Source organism: Pipistrellus hanaki (assembly GCF_964339955.1).
Source record: "Pipistrellus hanaki genome assembly, chromosome: 5".
Classification (NCBI taxonomy): Eukaryota; Metazoa; Chordata; class Mammalia; order Chiroptera; family Vespertilionidae; genus Pipistrellus; species Pipistrellus hanaki.
In genome coordinates, this window is record NC_140507.1 from 33,316,141 (window position 1) to 33,335,640 (window position 19,500).

A 19,500-nucleotide genomic window follows, 5' to 3' on the forward strand; every position below is an offset into this window, starting at 1 on the left:
GAGCCCCTTGCACGAATTTCATGCATCGGGACTCTAGTGAGAAAATAAACATGAGGCCACAGGGGCATGCACATAAGGTTAGATTTAGGCTCTTGCTCCAGCTTTTCTTCTGATAAGTCTTATGGCCCTGAGCTTCCATCTCTTCTCTTGTAAAATGCAGGTTTTATGCTTCATCTCACAAGATTGTAGTTGAGATGAAATGAGGTCATGGCAGTGGAAGGGTTGGGAAATTAGGAAATGTCAAAAGTATGATTGTGTCTGTTGTATTTATATTAGCCCCAGACAGCTCCAATGAGGGCTGGACAGAAAGGTGCAGGCGTGTGGGTGGGAGGCTGGGTGACGGCTACTCAAGGGCAGCTACTGGGAGTCTCTCAGAATAATTCAAAAAATGGCTCCAAAAGTTGTGCATTTATGTGTCGCTGGCAATAAGCAAAATAAAACGTTTTTTAAAAATATGTTTAGAATTAATGAAAGAGGTTTGTGACCATTATATTTTTAAAAAGAACACAAGGGCAGAAGGGACAGTGAAATTATTTTCACCCTTAAGTGCTGATTCTAAATGTGTCAGCTTTTAAATAATGTATTTTTGGAAAGGAGCTGAGTTAGCTGCTGTTGCATTTATAGTGACGGATAAGCTGTAAATGTAGCCTGCCATTGTTTTATTATTCAGGCAATTAATCTAAACAATGTCCCACCAACCTTGAAGCTAATTCAAACATGAGGAATTGTAATACTTATTTCACAATTTGGCAAAACTAACACATTTTAATTAGCATAAGAAGAATTCTTTCTTTGTTCTCTTTGTCAGGAACTTGAAAACAGTAAGTATAGGGTAAGTAAACCTGCATGAATCATGACTCTCATTTCTTTGGCCAAATAAATTTAGAAATAATTTTTTACTGAAAAACTAATTTAAGATTTTTTTAATATCATTTTTTTTCTTTTGAAAGAGAGCCTTTTGCATACAGTTTATATATATACTAGAGGCCCGGTACATGAAATTCATGTACAGAAGTCCCCTCAGCTCAGCCTGCACCCTCTCACAATCCTGGACCATTGGGTCCTAATCGCTTACCTGCCTGCCAGCCTGATCACCCCCAACAGCCCCCTGCTGGCCTGGTCACTGCCCCCCACCCCCTGCCACCCTGGTCACTCCATGCAGCTTGCTTGTTCAGTTGTTTGGTTGTGCCTCACTAACACCCCTGCCAACCTGGTTGCCCCACAAAGCCTACTTGTTGAGTCATTTGGTCATCCTTCACTAACCCTCACGCCGACCTGGTTGCCCCATGCAACCTGCTTGTTCAGTTGTTTGGTAATTCCTTGGACTGGCTGTGGACAGCTGTGCAGCTGACATCCAAAGCTTGCCTGCAACTCAAGCCAGTCCTGGGTGACTGGGGGGGCTGAGGGGACTGGGGGACTCTGAAGGCAGGTGCCCCAGCAGGGTTGAGAAGACTGGGTGCCGCCATCTTTTGGCTGTGGGCACTGCCATCTTTGAGGACATGATAGCCAATTAGCATATTCCCTCCTTATTGGCTATGGGCACTGCCATCTTTGTGAGGGTGTGATGGTCAATTAGCATATTCCTTCTTTATTAGCTAGGGTGGATGCATATAAAACAAATACACACATATAATTCTCTTTACGCTCTAGCTCTATTTACTTTCTATCTCATCAATAGATACAAGACACTGAGCAAAAATAGAGCACTAGGAGAGACAAGACATTTGAAGCAGAGAGGAAGCTGAGGCAGAGGACAGATTATGCGATGGAGCTATGAATGAGGAGAGGACAGGACTGGAGAAGCACGAAACATCCCATGTACGTCTTAAGAGAGGGCCCCAATTTGGTCCTGATATTTCCCAGCAATCTGCACAAATAGTGAAATCTGAGCAGGTACAGGAGTCAGCGTGTCCACAAAGCGAGAGCAGAACTCTGGCAGAAAGCTGAGCTTGATTTCTGAAGTTGCTCACTTTGGTTGAATATCCTCACCTCAAGTTTGGCAAGAGCCAGGACTAGTGATTATTTGGAAGGAACCAAAGAAGTTCTCTTTCCTCTAAAAAGCACAGTGTTAGACTCTGTGGGTATGTAAGTTCAAATCTAGAGAGGTTGCGATTTAACAACCCCATCTAATGACAGTTTGAAAGATGATTTCTCACTTATAAATTTACATCTTTAATTATATGAAGGGAGCATTTAATAACTGATCATAAACAATGGGTATAGAAAAAGGAGGAATTAAAAACATTAAAACTCTCAAGAGAGAGATAAACATATAGAAATGCAGAATATATCATATCTAAAACAAGCAGCAAATTATTAAATATTCCTAAAATCTTAACCAATCTGATGTTAGGAATGGGGCTGGCTCTCAGAATACTTCTGCTTTTAGCATATTTTGTGTAGCAGGGTCAGGAGTGTACGCTGAGACTCCCATCTCTGCCTTTGAATGTTGGTCTGACTCTTGGACAGTCTTTCTTTCCCTGCAAGCTGAGAGAGTATCAAAATTATTGGCTGCAAGAGGGAGGGTGCAAGGAACCTTTGGCCACCCAATCTGAGCTGATTCCAGTCACAGAGGCATTCTTAGGCCTTCACCTACCTGCACCATGTCCCTTTGGTAAAGGCCTTCTCATGGGCTGAGAGCAGGCCCAGTACGTGTCACCACCAGATGGCAGGAGTGCATGCTGAATAAACAGAGCAGCCGTGAGCCTTCTCTTTGTTTTCCACTCACTACACTCTCCACCAGGTGACAGCAACATGCATGTAATGGGCCAGCCTTTAATGAGTCACATAAATTCAATTTTTCTCTTAAATATGAGAGCTGCATTTTGTATTTTTTGAATTTTAATAAGTTTATTTGAGCCAAACTGACACATATGCCGGGGAGCAAGATCTCAAAAGCCCTTGAGAATATCAGTTTAAAAAAGTATCCACAGTTGGATTTCTTTCCTCTAAATCTAGAATATGCAATACTATTTGCTATTAGCTCCCTCACGTTAACTTAATATACAAAAACAAAACCTTTGGAGGGTTCGATTTCTAAAGAACCTGGGAAAGATTACTATTCGAAACCATTATTACTTAAGAATTGTTGGGACCCCAATTTAGAAGAAAAAATAAGTGATTAACATAGTAACTTCTTAGGAGATAATACTTATTATTTATTGACCACCTATCATATGGTAATATTGTATTAAAATTATTTAAACCAGTGCATTGACTCTGGGTGAGCACTCCTTAAGAAAGCCTAGATTTTAACTTAAGGCTTTTTAGGGCAGCGTTTTTCAACCGCTGTTCCACGGCACACTAGTGTGCCGCGAGATGTTGCCTGGTGTGCAGTAGGTGCAGACAAGACAAGAATTTTATAATTTTTCACTATTTTGTTTACTTAATATTTCATAATAAAGTAATTATAAAATACTTTCTTTGTGTTTATTTGATTCCTATTCAAGAGAATTTCTTTATATATAGTCAATATAGGCACAGAGTTAAATTTTTTAACATTTTCTAATGGTGGTGTGCCTCGTGATTTTTTTCATGAAACAAGTGTGCCTTTGCCCAAAAAAGGTTGAAAAACACTGTTTTAGGGCCCTCGTCCCTACATTTTTTGTGGCCTTATTATGGTTTTCCTGCTTGAGCTGTTGCAAAACCCATACTGCAGAAATTGGAACTGCCTTCACGGTATGATTTCGAGTGCACACAGGGATGTACTCTCTCTATTTGTGACACTCACTCTCATAACATTAACCTGGTGAGGGATAATAATATAGTTTGATCCTATAGTTACATTAAAAGCTAAAAATCAAGACTGGTTTGGGAGCAATCGCAAAGTGATAACTCATTCATGCTGAAATGGAAATGATGAGAGATGGGAGTAGAGTGGGCCAGAGAGAGCAGTCTGAGGGGCCTGACTGGGCAGAAGGGAAGGGAATGAGATGGGTAAGGAGTTCAGGTGGGCAGCTCTGCACTCCTGCGGTTGCCGGCTCAGCGCCCTCAGAAGGCCTTACCTGCGTGTGGCCAGGACAACCTGCTGCAGCCCAGTTCCTCCCGCAGGTAGCAGAAACCTGGACATGCCTGAATTCCTCGGAAGCAAACAGTGGGCGGTGAAGCTTTGAGAACAGCGTATACAGTTGGCCCTCAAACAACACAGATTTGAAATGTGCAGGCCCCCTTGCAGGTGGATCTGTTTCAATAACTAGTCGGCCCTTCCCATCCGTGGGTTTCACTCGTGCAGATTCAACCCACAGCAGGTGAAAACAGTATTTTCGCGTCCCCAACCGCAGATTCCCAACTGCAGACGAAAACACTGATTTCCACCTGTGGCTAGTTGAATCTGTGGAAGCAAAGGGCCAACTGCAGTCAAAAGTAATACATGGACTTTTCATCTGTGTGGGGGTTGGCGCCCCTGCCCCGTGTTGGTTAAGGGTCAACTGTAATAGCAACTGTCTGTCCAGGAGGGGTGCACAGCGAGTGGACCTGCCCTCAGGGGGTCCCCTGGGCATTCATTTCTCCTTGTTTCAGTTCTAAATGAGACTGGAACCTACCATAGAGGAGTGAAGGAGTAAGGCGTTTAAGACTGCAAATATGCTTAAGACAGTTTTTGTGCACAATGATTTTATGGTACAGTATAGCTGCACTTTAATGGACTTTATTTCAAGTTTCTTTAAGAGAAATACAACAAAATGATATGGCGTCCCCAAAGAGCAAAATCTGACTAATGAGAAATGGAAAAAACCCCTCTGTTGTTTCTTGCACAACATGGTGGGGGCTGGGGGAGTGGAGATGAGGGACTCAGGGAAGGGAGTTCTAAGAGAGGATAATGACTTTATTCATCTGTGGCAGAATCAGGTCCCCAGGTATTTGCAGGCAACGTAAGGTGACTCCAGGGTCAATAAGCTAGCACATACCGGCAGCAAAACGGCCATGAACTATGGAACCAGGCATTGCTCTTACCTGTGTCTCTCATTCAGTCCTTAGGCAAGCCCTGCTGGGAAGACGGTATTATCCCTTCTCAAGAGAGAATAACTTCCCAGGTCCAAGGCACAGTAAGGGTTCAACTCCTGTTCTCTTCACTAAGTATTTCCTCTGCTTTTTAGGGCCTTCTTTCCTGAGCCATGGCTGGTGAGACATACTTACCACCTGCCACCAGGGGCCACCACTTACCAATTTGGATCAATTCATGAGCACAATTGGCTCTAAATGCAATTAATTATATAACTACAGCCTGTCTAAGTTTAGGTCTACTGGAATTACTACATGAAACAGAAGCATTATAAAGGATTACTGGGGAAACAGCAATACGTTTAAAGGAGGTCTCCACTTTCCCCTCTTTCTTTCTGTCCTAAAGAGGAATAAAGGAAGGTAAAAGAGCAGAGCTCGACTCAATAGGCAGCACACCCAGAAGCTTTCACCCTGTGTGCCTGGCAGTTGGTCAAAAAATGACCTGCCCAACTTTCCTAGTAATGACGGGGGGTGAGGGGTGGGGTGGGGAGCAAGGTACCAGTGCTTTAAAGACACGTGGATGTAGTTTGAGCGTTAAGACAAAACTGTTGACAATTGTTGGTGCTGCTTTGCTCTCTGTCAGCGTTTAGTTTGGGTTGTACATAGTAACGTTTCTGTGGTTACAATCCCCAGAATTCCTTCCCAAAGGACACAGCTCAGACTGGAATTCATACACAATTTTCAGAGCACAAAGTAGAGAAAGCCAACAAATCTCAAGCAATCAACAATACATTCACACCACCCGAACATGTTTTTCTGCAAATGTTTATTTCAAAATATTTGTTAAGAAATGTCAGGTGGTCGTGTCTGTGGCAGTTTCTTTAGGTGAAAAATGTGCTAACAGTCACTATGGAAACCAAGATGCAGGCAATAAGGAGCAAAATCAGACCTATCCGACAGTATTTTGAATGCTTCTCTTGTTCCTCTTCCTTTTTCAACAAGGTATCAAAACCAGGCGTGTACATGTCTCCCAACCAAAACCGCAGGTCATTGGGATTTTCCTAAAAGAAAATTACATGGAGAATAGGCTCAATCAGTGATCCATACAAGATTGCAGACAAGACCCCGCCAGAGGTATGAAGGCCATGTTCACACTGTCTTGGGTGAGGCTGACGTGAAATAAGAGAGGCTAGGCTTCCCTGAACAGCACCCACATGGAAGTGCAGCCTGCTGGCTGACCAGGAATCCTTGCGGCTCCAAACTGTAGGTCTGCATGAGAATTCATCAGGAGGCCTGCATGATTTATTGACTAAATTGCTCTCAAGTGTTTCTGCCGTATTTTATGCCAATTTAGTGCCTCTTACATCTCATGAGTAGTGTGTGCCAGTCAGGTTAGTGAGTTGAAATAAAATTAAAATTCCTCCCTTGCTTGAGATGAGCCTTCGAGGTTTGATTTTGTTGGCAAGGTAGAGATAAACATATGTGATGAGTTTTCCAGTAAATCCAGGAGCCGATGTACATGGGAGGAGGAGTAAGACTAAGAATCAAGGGTCCCTTCCATGCCTTTCAGGTCGCTGGTGCCCCTTGTAGAGGGCGACAGCAGGTTTGGCATGCAGAAACTTTGGCACTGTTTGGCCTACTGAAGGAAGAATCCCACATACCCTTCCCCACATCAGCTCCTACACTCCATGTCTGTTTCTTTCACGGCCTCATCTTCCTTACAGCTGGACAGAATTGTCTTCAACTCAACCTCATTCCTGTGTTTAACAAATCACCTGCGAACTCTACTGGTCATACATTAAGCTTTTTTTTCTTCTTCTTCTTCTTCTTTTTATCCAGCTATGCTCAGAGATAAGAGTCAGTGACTGTGCCTGGATTCCAGTAAGCATACAACAAATGTATGGTGAATGCTGAAACTCTAGTTTTCAAAAACCCACTTCATTATTTCCCACCTGAATTACTGCAATAGCTTGCCATTGGACTGCCCCCTCTTCCCCTCTCACTCTCTAGTCTCAATGGACTTAAAGTCAGCCAATTTCCATGGCCAGCTTTGGTGTCAGTGAACTAGTTTCAGGCTCACCAATGCCCAGTAAGAGGCAATGTGCATGCCTGCAGGGGGCTGGATGGATTCCGGCCATGGCAATACAGTTCTTCCATCACATTGCTACTAGTTTCAATTTCCTAGTTCTAGGAAAGCTAAAGTATTAAAATAAAATTTGGATGACTGGTACAAAAGGATAGGTTATTAAAATTGTCTACTCTACTCGCTCCCTTATGTGTGTCCTTATCAGAGGCCTGCACTTTGTCCTCAAGACTAATTGCCTCCATTCTTCAGTGAGGACTTTCAGAATTCTGCTTAGAGCTCCCCTTCATAGCTAAATATAGGGCTCCTTTTCTCCTTTCTAATTTATAAACTAGAGTCCTGGTGCATGGACTCATGCACCAGTGGGGTCCCTCAGCCTGGCTTGAACTGTCTCACAACCTGGGACCCCTTGAGGGATGTCAGACTGCCGGTTTCAGCCTGATCCCTGCAGGCTAGGCTGAAGGACTCCACCAGTGCACAAATCCATGTACTGGGCCTCTAATGTATACTTATTAGTATACATATAAGATCTTTGGTTAATCTCTTTCCACCCTTCCTCCTCTCCCCTCCCTTCTGAGATTCATCAGTCTGTTCCATGTTTCCATGCCCGTGCATTGAGCATCTGCCCCTGGTGGTCAGTGCATGACATAGCTACCAGTTGAATGGTCGAACAGTCCCTTAGGCTTTTATATATATACTAGAGGCCCAGTGCATGGATTCTTGCACAAGAGAGGGTGGTCCCTCAGCCTGGCCTGCACCCTCTCGCAATCCAGGACCCCTCGGGGGATGTAGCAATGCACCAAGTGGCAGGCAGCCAGGGAGAAGCCCAAACCAGTGCTATGCCACTCACACTCATCCCAGCCTGCTGTGCCTGTCACTTGGTAGTATGCTGCAGAGTCAGGAGATGCTCCTGCCACCACAGCTGCGCTTGCCAGCCGTGAGCCCAGCTTCTGGCTGAGCAGCACACCCTCTGTGGGAGTGCACCACCAGGGGAAAGCTTCTGCATTAAACATCTGCATTAAACATGGTCAGTGTGCATCATATTAACTGGTCAAACGATCGTCCCGGTCACTCTGTTGTAACAGTCACTTAGGCTTTTATGTGTGTGTGTATGTATGTGTGTATATATATATATATATATATTCTTAGCAATTTAGAAAAAAGAGAGTGGCCCAAGAGACTTTAAACTATTATGGCCATCGTGGTGAAAAGTTTTCAGAAATAATTTAGGGGCTCTGCCTGCTAAACAAGAGTTATGAATAGGCAAAGGTGAGGGGAGAAGTTGAATTAACAAAGTATTCATTAATAGAAAGAAGTTATAATCAAAACAAAAGTCATGACTTCCAGAAGCATCCCTCAAGAATGCAAATGAGCCTGTGACCTGAGGGGCCACTGCTTTGCAGTGAGCGATTTCATGTAGAGGATTGGGGTGAGGGGGTAGACCCTGATTATAGAAAAGCAAAATAGCCATCCTCCTCATGTGTGAGCTTCCTACACATAACTCATGGAACTGTCCAACAAAAAAATTACTCCTCATTGCCAATAATGTTCAATTTCCTTATTCTTGCATTCAAACAATTTCTTTTAGTCTGTTTTAGCCTTACTTTCCCATTATTCTATTACTTCAGCTGCAGCGCAGCAAAACTAGACTGCTTAGTCTGACAAATTCTCTAACTTTCTTGTAACTTGTGCCTTTCCTCTTGCTATGTCTGACAGGAGAGCCCACTCCCAAGCCACACTTATGCAAACCAGCTAGATCTTTTGAATGCTCCCCATCTTTCAGACCCAGCATAAATTAACCTTTCACAGGGCTTTTAATAATCCAATGTGGCTTTGCTCTCCTCTGAATTTGCACAGCACTTTCTACTGCCACAATGGGCACTGTGCTCTCTCTCCATCTTGTCGCCCTACCTGGTTCTATAGTTACTGTTTGTTACTCCGCTCAGTTAAATGAACTTTTTGAGGCAGGGACAGAAACATTTCTCTTTATAGTCCCCTTGGCATTCATGAGAACGACAAAGAAAAGGGGCTCTCATGTACAGTCAGGACATGTTTGAGAAATGAATCAATACATTTTTCCTACTTGTAGGAAGTGACTTCTTAGAGGTTGATCTTCAGGCTCCTGATAAAAAACACATGATTAGTGTTGCTATGGGGGAGCATCTGTTATGGAAACCTCTCTGGAAAAGAGACTACAGTAAGGAGAAGATACGTTACATCTACAAGGAAATGCAGAAACTTCAAAGACGCTGGACAATGAGATATTTCAAGGAGTGGGCATTTGAGATTTTTAAAGTGTAAGATTTTAAGAGGACATAAGGCTGTTCCCTGCAAAAGTCTGTAGATGCTTCAGGTGTGAACAGATATGCATAACGGGTACTTGGAAACCGGCAGGGCTTCCTGGCCCCAGGGCAGCGGAGGCAAGCGGAGGCTGGGAAGGAATCCAGGCCACTCAGAAAAGAGAGGGCCACTCTCCTGCTTTTCAGGTATTTCTAGATCTTCTGTGTGATGGGTGACACTGGGCGTAGAATAGGAGTGGGGTGGGGGGACTTTGGGTGAATGAGTTCATTGCATATTTTTTCTGTGTTGAAATGCTTTTGTTTTGCTTTGTTTTGTTACTGAGACACAGGAAAGAGTCCAAAATGTAAGTCCGCAATCTTCAATCACTGAGTGGGCTTGGAACGAAATGATCTTTGATGAGAACTGCCTTGCACAGTGCCGAGGACAGAACACTGAATCAGTATTTTTGGAATATGTGTTGAGCAAGAGATTCATAAGTATTCATGAACACAAGTGGTCACACAACCATGGGAAAACATACATCATTTGGCAAACGAATTTTCAAAAAACTTTTCCCTTCCAGGTAAACCTTGTGTCTGTGCCACATTAAATTTGTTGGAAAGCTCAAAACAAATAAACAAACACCAAGAGAGGAAAGAACAAGGGAAGCCGGAGGCTAAAATGGAAACCTGGAGGCTTTGTGCCCCATGAAGGATGCCTGTCACCCCAACACCCATGTTGTTTAGGACAGTTAACTGATCTCCCCCTTCAACTGAAGGACGGACTCTTTGCCTCGAGTACCTTCAGATGCCCAGAGAGGTTTGTGTGCAGGGAATGCTTGTCATATTCTTCGATGGTCCATGAAGGATTCTTTTTCCTTTCTTCCATAGCTTCCTCCAAGCTTAAGTCACCACAGAGTGGATTATTCTTCAGGACTGATGAGAGAGCTGGTGGGGGCCTATCTATGAAGACAGCACCCTTCACACTGGATCTCCTCATTCGTTGAGCAGTGAGATTCTTCTTTTCTCTCTGTTAAGAGGCAGAGACAAGGCTTCTCTTACCAACAGGCCACTGATGACAGAGAATGTAATAGGAAAAAACTGTACCCCAAAATGTGTTGATTCTGCCTGGAAACTCAACAGATTAGGATAATGAGGAAAGGAGTCTGGGATCTAGTTTCACCTAGAATTCTATTTCATGGAGTTCTTTCTTTTTTAAAAATATTCTTATTGATTTCAGAGAGAAAGGGAAAGGGAGAGAGAGATAGTAACATCGATGATGAGAGAGAATCATTGATTAGCTGCCTCCTGTGTACTCCACCCACATTGGGGATTGAGCTCACAAACCAGGCATGTGCCCTGACCAGGAATTGAACTGTGACCTCCTGGTTTTTGGTTGACAGTCAACCACTGAGCCATGCCGGCTGAGCCATTGAGTTCTTTCTTTGCCTATAATCTTTTTGGCTTCAGTAATCATTCATTAAAATACTATTTTATAACTATGGAGAAAGAGCACTGTTCTTTAATTCAAATAGTAGAATTCTGAACAAAGCCATTTCCCCCCCCCCCCAGCTCTCTTGCATTGAGATTTAATAACATTTCATTTTTATTTGTGCATTCCATGACTGATAAGAATAATATTTAATATTGCTCTATTAACCCAGCAAAGTCAAGATTAAAAGGCATTTATAGACATGCCTTGGCTTTCGTGAAAATTCTCTTGGGACTCCTATTTCAGATATCTTGGAGAAATGGACTAAGTTAGCAAAGCACTCATATCTGTGTCTACAGACGAGCTGGCTATTAGAAGGCTCTAATGTTGACCTTCAGATTTTAACAAACATTTTAATTGAAGCACAATATACATAAAGACAAGTACATATATCATAAATACATTTTCACAACCCATATAAACCTTAAGATTCTACCAAGGAACAGAACAATACCAGCATGCTTCATGCTCTCTTCCAGTCACTATCCCTCGCTCTGCCCAAGGATAACCAGTATTCCAAATTTAACAGCGTAAGTCAGATGGACTCTTTTTTTTTTCTTTTTTTATAAATGGAATCATATAATGTGTGCTTTTATATGTCTAGTTTGACCTCAGTTTTTTTTCTTCCCTTTTTCCCCTTATGACTACAAAGCTATCATGAGGGCAGAAAATGTTTAAGTTAAAATTTGTTCATTGGCCAAATATAATTGAGAAGAAACAAAAAACTTATAGCATAATGGTTCATTTATCATGTGGCATCAAGGCAGAGGAACTCCACATAAGTTAATTTTCAGAAAACTTAGGCTTATCCCTTAAAAACTGGCAGCAAATTTCATTAATTTACAGTGGTTTTAAAAATAAATGTGTTTCACAAAACAGAGAAGATTCAATAGTAGCAATAAACATTCCTTTGTATCATATTTATGATCACCAATAGGTTGATTCCCTCAGCATCTACTGGGGTATGTAGGTAATGTTAAATATGTATTCATATACACTAAGTTGTAAACTAATATTACATGGTTTCCTTTTGAAATGGCTGTGGTCCCAAAAATCATCTGTATAAAACCTTTCACATTCTCTGTAGTCTTAGGTTTTCTAATTTTCTTAATCCATATTTTTTACATAATTATAGATAAACCTGGAGATCTTCTCTGACTTTACTAGGTTGTTAGCATGCTCAAAATCAATTTATATTCTGTAATACTGAGGTTTGCAGTGAAATAATAAATCACCTTGACTTAGTATTTCTCTTTAAGATGAATGACCTCATGAAAATGTTTCTGAATTGAGGAAAAACAATTTGATATAAAATTTAGATCATTTCAGATTAGCATAATTCTGACTCAAGCTTTTTCCTTCAAGGCTAGACATCTTTGATCATTTTTGAGGAGGAATAATTCTTCTGACATTGATAAATTGACTATGTCAGTTTTCTTGCCTGCTAGACTAGTTCTATAAATGAGGAAACAGTTTCAGGGTAAAGAAAAAATAATACATCCTATTACAATGTACAAGGCCTTTGAAAAACTAATATATAAACCATAGCAAAATAACCAGAGCTATATTCTAGAAAGACATTCAAGTTCTTAATTCTAAATCACATTCTTGAAAGACTGAGATTTCTCCTCAAACATGGTGCCATTTGTTTTTGTGTTGCATGGCAATCTCATGCCTGAAAGAAATATGCTTAAAAAATTAATAATATAGCTTTATTAAGAATTTGATGGCTGGATAAAAGTACTAATTGTGGTTGGAGTTCATTTATACTTTGATAATATTTTTCAAATAGGTTAAGAAAAAAAAAAAAGCATGCATTTGATTCCAACTCTTCATCCACATTTTTACATAGATTTCATTTAATATAGCAAAGGAAAACCCAATAGTAATTCCATCATTTTAGTTATATGGACTGTAAGATAACTTACATTTTAAAATGTTTATGCAAAAAAAGTAATATTTTATATTTACCTAACCTTTGAGGATTGTGGACTTAGTTCGCGGTGAGGGGCATGTGGGAGGCAGTGAATGTTTATCTCTCATCAATGTTTCTCTCTCTGTCCATCTTCCTCCCCCTCTCGCTAAAAATCAGTTAAAACAAATTTAAAAATAAAAGTTTTCCCCAGTTTAAATTCACAGTATAGCCTATTGTACCCTCCTCACACACAAGTGGCATCTTGAAATTCCACAAATGTGTGGCACTGGCTTAGCAGTCAAGTGGTAGAAAAGGATAAATCAGTATCAGAAGCTGGAATGATGCCTATTCACATCCTAAAATGAAAATCATTTGGTAAAAATATCATCTGTGGCCACTGGAATCTAATCACCTGTAGCTCTAAAAGAAATACTTACACATTATCAGTGTCCATGTACATATAATGATACCACAAGAATCAGAGCATTAGTATAATACAAGAAGGAGATGAGACGAGAGGAAAAACTGGACACTGTGCAAGAAGAAATTAGAGTTTAGAAATGTTATGCTTTCTACTGTTTAAAATCTGACTGTTTATAGACCCCAAAACTGACAAACAGACTTTTTTTTAAAGCACTGAGTCAAAAAAGTCCATTAAAATGTCTCAGCTGAATGACGTGTCTCGGGGTAAAGATTATGTTTAGGGTGTGGTTTCATAACTAATCCCTGACAGCCTCCAGGTGGCTGTCCTCGAGTCAAAGGAGGGAGGAAGGGAGGCAGAAAAAGCAAGGCTTACACTAACAAATAGCTTGCTAATTTTTATAAGATATGTATTACCAAAGAAACCACTACCCTACACCTACAAATTTTTGATTGTTTGAAATAAAAAACAACAACACACACACACACACACAACAAACAAACAAACAAACAAACAAAAACAAAAAACAAGACAAGGCAACAATAGCCCTAGGCCTGCAAATATCCAGGATTAGGAGCAAACTTTGAATCTTTATACAGGCTTAAAGGAGGGCCCACTTCTGATATGGAAAAAGGGAATAATGAGAAGGGCATGTCTCCAAGAGTCTATAGACCTAGACGAGGACATAGTCTAGGACCTAGTCTATGGAACCAAGAGCTTCAGAGAACAATGCCTCAGGACGTCTCCAAAGCAGAAGCGTCCCAATCAATCTTCCCCCCCTTCAAGGAAGAAGGCCACACACACTGCTCCCAGTGGGATCCCAGTTACTGTGGTGTCTTTCCCTTTTCCCATTCAGCCAGGGAGACAAGGATATATTGGCTTTCCAGAATGATAGCCTGTGACAGTGCCTGGCTAGATACTCACCAAATTCACTGATTTTTCATGGGCATACAACAGCCACGCAAGGAAAGGTGATTGAGAAACAAACCTAGTAAAGAACAGTGTCTAACAGTCACGGGAGGAGAGCCTCTTACCCTGGGCCTGTCGCTCCAGCTCACAGGTTTAGTGAGGAATGTTCCTGGGTTCTGAAACAGATGTGATGGAAGCCAAGAAAAGACAGAGCAAAGGGGTTAGTCAGAAAATATTCTGAAGTCTAACTGCTAATCAGAAAAAGAAAAAAAAGGCCCACCACAATATCTGCAAAAACATATTTTATCATTTAAACTAAATAAAAAAATCATCCCTTTCCTTTCATTACTTCGTTTTATAAAGGGATTGGCAGAAATATGGAGAGTACAATTCCAAGTGCCTTCATCAGATGCATGCCCCAAATAATTTTAACAACCAGAAACATTCGATTTTGGAGAAAGTTTGCTCAGTGCACTGAGATGAAATTTGCTGTGAAGCTCCTTTATTTCTCTAGTGAGGGGACGTAAGGAATATAAACATAGTAGAATCAAGGAGTATTTGCTTGTGCCCTCTGCACATATGGGTGACCTGCACAGAAGGGAGTTGACCGGGGCCACTGGCCAGCCTGTGAACCTCAGCTCCCTTTTCTTTATGCACCCTATTGCTTCAGCTCATTAAAAAATGGCATTGGGACTCAACTCTGAAAGTAAAATGTGCATTTTTAAAAATCTTAAATACAAATAAATCATGAATGTAAATGATACATACAAGGTGTCCCAACAATGTACAGATACTTTGAATAATTATAAAGGCAGTGCTTACTAAAATACATTTCATTTTCAAAATGTAATAGAACCCTGACCGGTTTGGCTCAGTGTGTAGAGCATCAGCCTATTGACTGAAGGGTCCCAGGTTCGATTCCAGTCAGGAGCATGTACCTTGGTTGTAGGCACATCCCCAGTAAGGGGGCGTGCAGGATGCAGGATGTTTCTAACTCTCTATCACTCTCCCTTCCTCTCTGTGGAAAAATCAATAAAATATATCTACAAACAAACAAACAAACAAACAAACAAACAAAATGTAATCAATCTACTTGAAGAGTTTATACATTTGTTTGGGGTATCCTGTATATTTAAGAATTCAGCTTCATACTTGGGATCTAGGGGATTTTTGTTTTAAATGCTGAGTTACCAGCAATTTTGAAGGCAATGTTTGTAGGTTAAATCCTTTAACATTTCTTGAGGTAGTCTGAGTCCCACACACCATGCACCTACCTGGGGTGGTGTAATACCAAACGATAAGCTGACACAAATCTGAAATTGGTGTGGATTTCAGGTGAGTATAAAGTCTACTGCTTGAGTTGGCCATGTAGCTTGACAGATGTATTTAAGTATATTCTCCAACACCACCATACACACACACATATCCGTTCACAGCATAAATCAAATAATGCAAGTGATATTATCTGCTGTTCTTCAAATTATAATGAAAGGATAATTTTAACACATTTTGAATATTGACAAATGATGATAATGCACATTTCATATACTTGCATAGAAAATCATTTTTTCTCAATTGCTTTTGTCATATTTTATTTGTTCTCAGTTTTAAGGAAATATGCAAAATGAATATTATTCTAATTCTGCAAGTGAAATAAACTGAAGCATGGACTGAATACGGGCCATAACAGATATCTCTCACACTGTCTTGCTGAGAATATGACACAAGAAGCCAAATTTCTAACCTCTTTATTCTATGCTTAATATCTCCCCAATAGAGGAGGGTTTTAAATTAAGAACTATTTGACAACTGCCACCTGTGTATCCCAACACCTCAATTCACTTGGTATATAAGCACCTTCTTCCAGTTATTATAGATACTGAAAAATTCCATGTGTCCATTTCTTTATAGATTTATTTTTTATCCAAAGAATATATCATTCCTAGATTTTAAATTCAGCCAAGCAGAGAAGAATTACTTATTGACATATTGCAAACTGAAGTAGTAAATATAATTGTTGTTACTCATTATTTGTGTTACACCTACCCAACTACCTGAATTTGTAAGTGACTTACACCAACATGCATTATTTCAATAGTAAATTGGTCTTTGTTTCAATCATTTAATATTTCTTTTTAGGGTAGAAGGATAACAACTTTATCTGCAGTTCATAATTACCAATAACTTATTCAACAAATTTTTTTTTTTTTTTACCTCCTTGGTTTTTCCTTGAATAACTATTTCAACCCAATAGAGGCTGTGGAAAAATATACCCTTTAAAATTTTGCATTTCATTCAGATTTTGGAATAATATTCTACAGAGCTTGAAACTGTGAAGTTCCACATGAAGAAAATAGGTCAACTCCAGTACCAAACAAAAGATGTTAGATGTATGTGTTCCAACCTGAAAGGAATTTGTTGGATATGTTTTCTTAGACTTAACTTCATAGCATAAGAAAGCCAAGGTGGTTTTTTTTTAAACTGATTTTTGAATCATTTTACTCCATGATATAAACAAACAGTATCTAAAGGAGGGATTTCATCGCACTTAGCTTCAAACTAAACAAAACACAAAAGCAATAACCAAAAAGGTGCAGACGATGGGCAGGAGGGTGTTGAGGATTCCAAATAGAAAAGATGCAAAAATTTTTAAAAAGTCAGTTGTCATAATAAGCTTGCCTTACCATGGAAATAAATTAAAACCCTTATAGGTGGAGGAAACACTTACATAATCAGCTGAGTGTACTTGATTTTGAATGATCTCATGATAAAGGTCCCCAGGAGCCCACAAAACGCACCACAAAGGAGTCACTTTACACCAGGGCTCATGAGTAGCAACTGTTTCTTAAAGGAAAACAAATTTCTGCTCAGGGAGTCTGAACCCCTCCACAGGATTTAATGACTTGCAGGGCTTTGTGGGTCAGTCACATCTGTTCTGAAATGCAACGCTTCTTCCTGTTTCTAAACGGACTAACCCTTAGCCCCATTAGCCCTCGCATCTTAAAACAGATTATTCCTGTTTCAGGAGCGGGGCAGCAGTCAGGGCCTCTGTGTTTATCCCAGCACATGGAACTCATCACAGCTTTATTCTCTCCTGGTCAGCAACAGGAAGGAAGGAAGATGCAAAAGAAGAAAGCAAGAAATCAGGTCTGCCTTAGGCTGGAAGACCTGGCTGGCATGTCCTTCCACGAGGAGGGACCAAGAGTGTCTACAATGACAGCCCTTCACAAGGGGGAGAGTTCCCGCTACATCCGCTCCTTCCATCCTGAACTTGCCATTGTCCTGCCGTGGGTCTGTCCTGCACGAAATGAAAGGCAGTTGGTCTGAAGGAGGTGTATGAGACTCCAACGTAAGTTTCTGATGCTTCGTGCTTAGAATATACCAAAAAAATATATATAAATAAAAAATTAAAAAATAGAGATAGGTTTTCCCTCCAAAACTCTATTTGCAAATTGGTTTGAAAAATCCTGAGAGGAGTAAAGTGAGGGCTAGGCAAACTCTAAAATGAAGTCATGCTGGGAAGCTAATGTGTGAAGGGGAATGAATGGGCGGGAGAATTCCCATCTTTTATATAGAATGAGTAAGCTAAGCTACCTTGCCCTCGGCCCCCTCCAGCCTTCCGTCTGCACTGATGCTGCAGTGGCAGGGAGCGAGAAAGGAGCCCCGGCCCCCGCCCTCGGGGTCGTACCTGTGCGTAGACGAGGTTTTGCCAGTGCTGTGCAGCGGGGTAGCTCCCGCCCGGAAACCTCACCAGGCTGGCCTGCAGGAGGGCCGAGTTCCTCATCAGCAGCTTCACGTCCAGCTGCAGGAATTTGTCCGGATGGTTGTTATTTGGCAAAGCAGAGAGATCCATGTCCCCCTTCGTCTACGGTAGGAAACAAAGGCGAGTGAGGTTGGTCCCGTCAGACTCGTCCATTATGAATGAGCCTGAGGATGCTCCTCCGGGCACCTGAAACCAGCTCTCAGCGGTACTCCGATGCCACGCTCAGAATGACACATCAGCACAGGGAACAGTGCAGCACCCTGCCTTTTCACCCCCCCCCCACACACACACACACACTCACACACACATACACACACACACACACACACACACACACACACACGCATTAAGGATGCTTGAATGGGGCTACACATTAAAATTAATAGGATGCCAAAATTAGATAGCACCTACTGCCTCTCCACAGAGTCAGAAATAACAGCCTAATAAAGAAGAGCTATTCTTTGGGGAAAGACTGCCAGAATTTCAGTATCACGGTCCATCATTTGGAGCACATGAGATAGCCACCGATAGAGACGTAACTTAATTTCTCTCTCTGATCATCGCTAAGCTAACCCGGCAGACCTGGCCCTGCACACGCCGCCTCACATGTGATAGGCAAGATCTTGTTTCTTCTCATCTTTTCACTCCCAGCGTCTCAGGCTCAGGTGAAACCCAATCCTGTTTCGCTTGTCAGCTTCGTTTTGAGTCGAGAAATGGCAAGCATCGGCCTCTTTACAGTAAATGAGTGTCCCAACCTGCTGTCTTAACCCATACACTCCCCGAGGCCCCTCCGACTCCTCCTGCCCGCACACACTCCTACGATGTGTTTGGGGTCCGAACACGGTACATTGGGAACCACGCGGGAACATGGCTGACCTACTGTCCCAAGTGAGCCCATCTGCTGGTCAGGGAGCCAAGGAGGGAGGGAGGCCACAGGCAGTGGGCTGTCAGGAAGTGATGAGGACTTGAACGGAGATAAGCTCCCTTGTTTGAAGCCACGCTGCCTTAGGGAACCCATGCTTCTCAGTGGGAAAGGACTGATTTCCATCCAGAGGGAGAGAAACCCTCCTGCTTGCGAGAAGGCGGAAGATAGACACCCCAGCAGTTCTGAAAGACATGAGCTGTTTGCTCTGTTTGCACCTCTGTAGGCCCGTCTGACTCAGCAGGAAGGTTTCCCGTCCAGGGGGAATGGCTACATGTGGAATGCATCAGCAGCACATTTCAGGAGAGGGCCATCGAGCCGTGTAAGAATCGGCAGCCAGGATGTTCTCGAATTGAGCAAGACACTGGAGAGTACTGGCTTTCTCTATAGCAATAAGCACGAGGGTGTCAAAAAAAACACAAAACCAAAACATCTGTCCTACTTATGACTGTAAAACTGGATTAAGCAATCAACACTTTCTATAGGAATTTTTTTGGACCAAACTCTCTCTCTCTCTCTGTCTTAACAATATTAGAAATACATCTGGGTGGTTTTATCAATACATTGACTGGATAAACAGTACTTCATAATGACAATAACCAGCTCAATCGTAAGTGTTTCAAGAATCAAGTGTATTATGTGCCTGTGCTTGGTACTTTCTGGAATTTTCTGGTTGCTGCCAGAATACATCTAATGAACAAATATTTCTCAGGCTGTTTGCTTTTCCTGAAAGATTCTTTGGGGAATAACAAACATCTTCAAGGGGAACCTAACTTCT

At 41.6% G+C, this 19,500-nt stretch overlaps 1 protein-coding gene across 1 annotated transcript; it reads right to left on the reverse strand.

The window, feature by feature from the left end:
- Positions 1-5,754: 5,754 nt before the first annotated feature.
- On the reverse strand, positions 5,755-17,896 carry MINAR2 (membrane integral NOTCH2 associated receptor 2). Its single transcript, XM_084886737.1, has 4 exons — positions 17,726-17,896; positions 14,163-14,213; positions 10,103-10,330; positions 5,755-5,999 (listed from the first exon to the last, which is right to left on the reverse strand). Exons 1-4 carry the CDS (start codon positions 17,888-17,890, stop codon positions 5,820-5,822), a joined length of 624 nt encoding a protein of 207 aa, XP_084742863.1. The 5' UTR covers positions 17,891-17,896; the 3' UTR covers positions 5,755-5,819.
- Positions 17,897-19,500: the final 1,604 nt, after the last annotated feature.

Bases quoted from the DNA above. Each gene is read 5' to 3' on its own strand.
- MINAR2 (XM_084886737.1), bottom strand. From the start codon at position 17,890: ATGGATCTCTCTGCTTTGCCAAATAACAACCATCCGGACAAATTCCTG. The intron at 14,214-17,725 runs GTACGACCCCGA...CATCTGTTTCAG, and splicing joins AAAACCTCGTCTACGCACAG to AACCCAGGAACATTCCTCAC. The intron at 10,331-14,162 runs GTAAGAGGCTCT...GCCTCTTAACAG, and splicing joins GCTGGAGCGACAGGCCCAGG to AGAGAAAAGAAGAATCTCAC.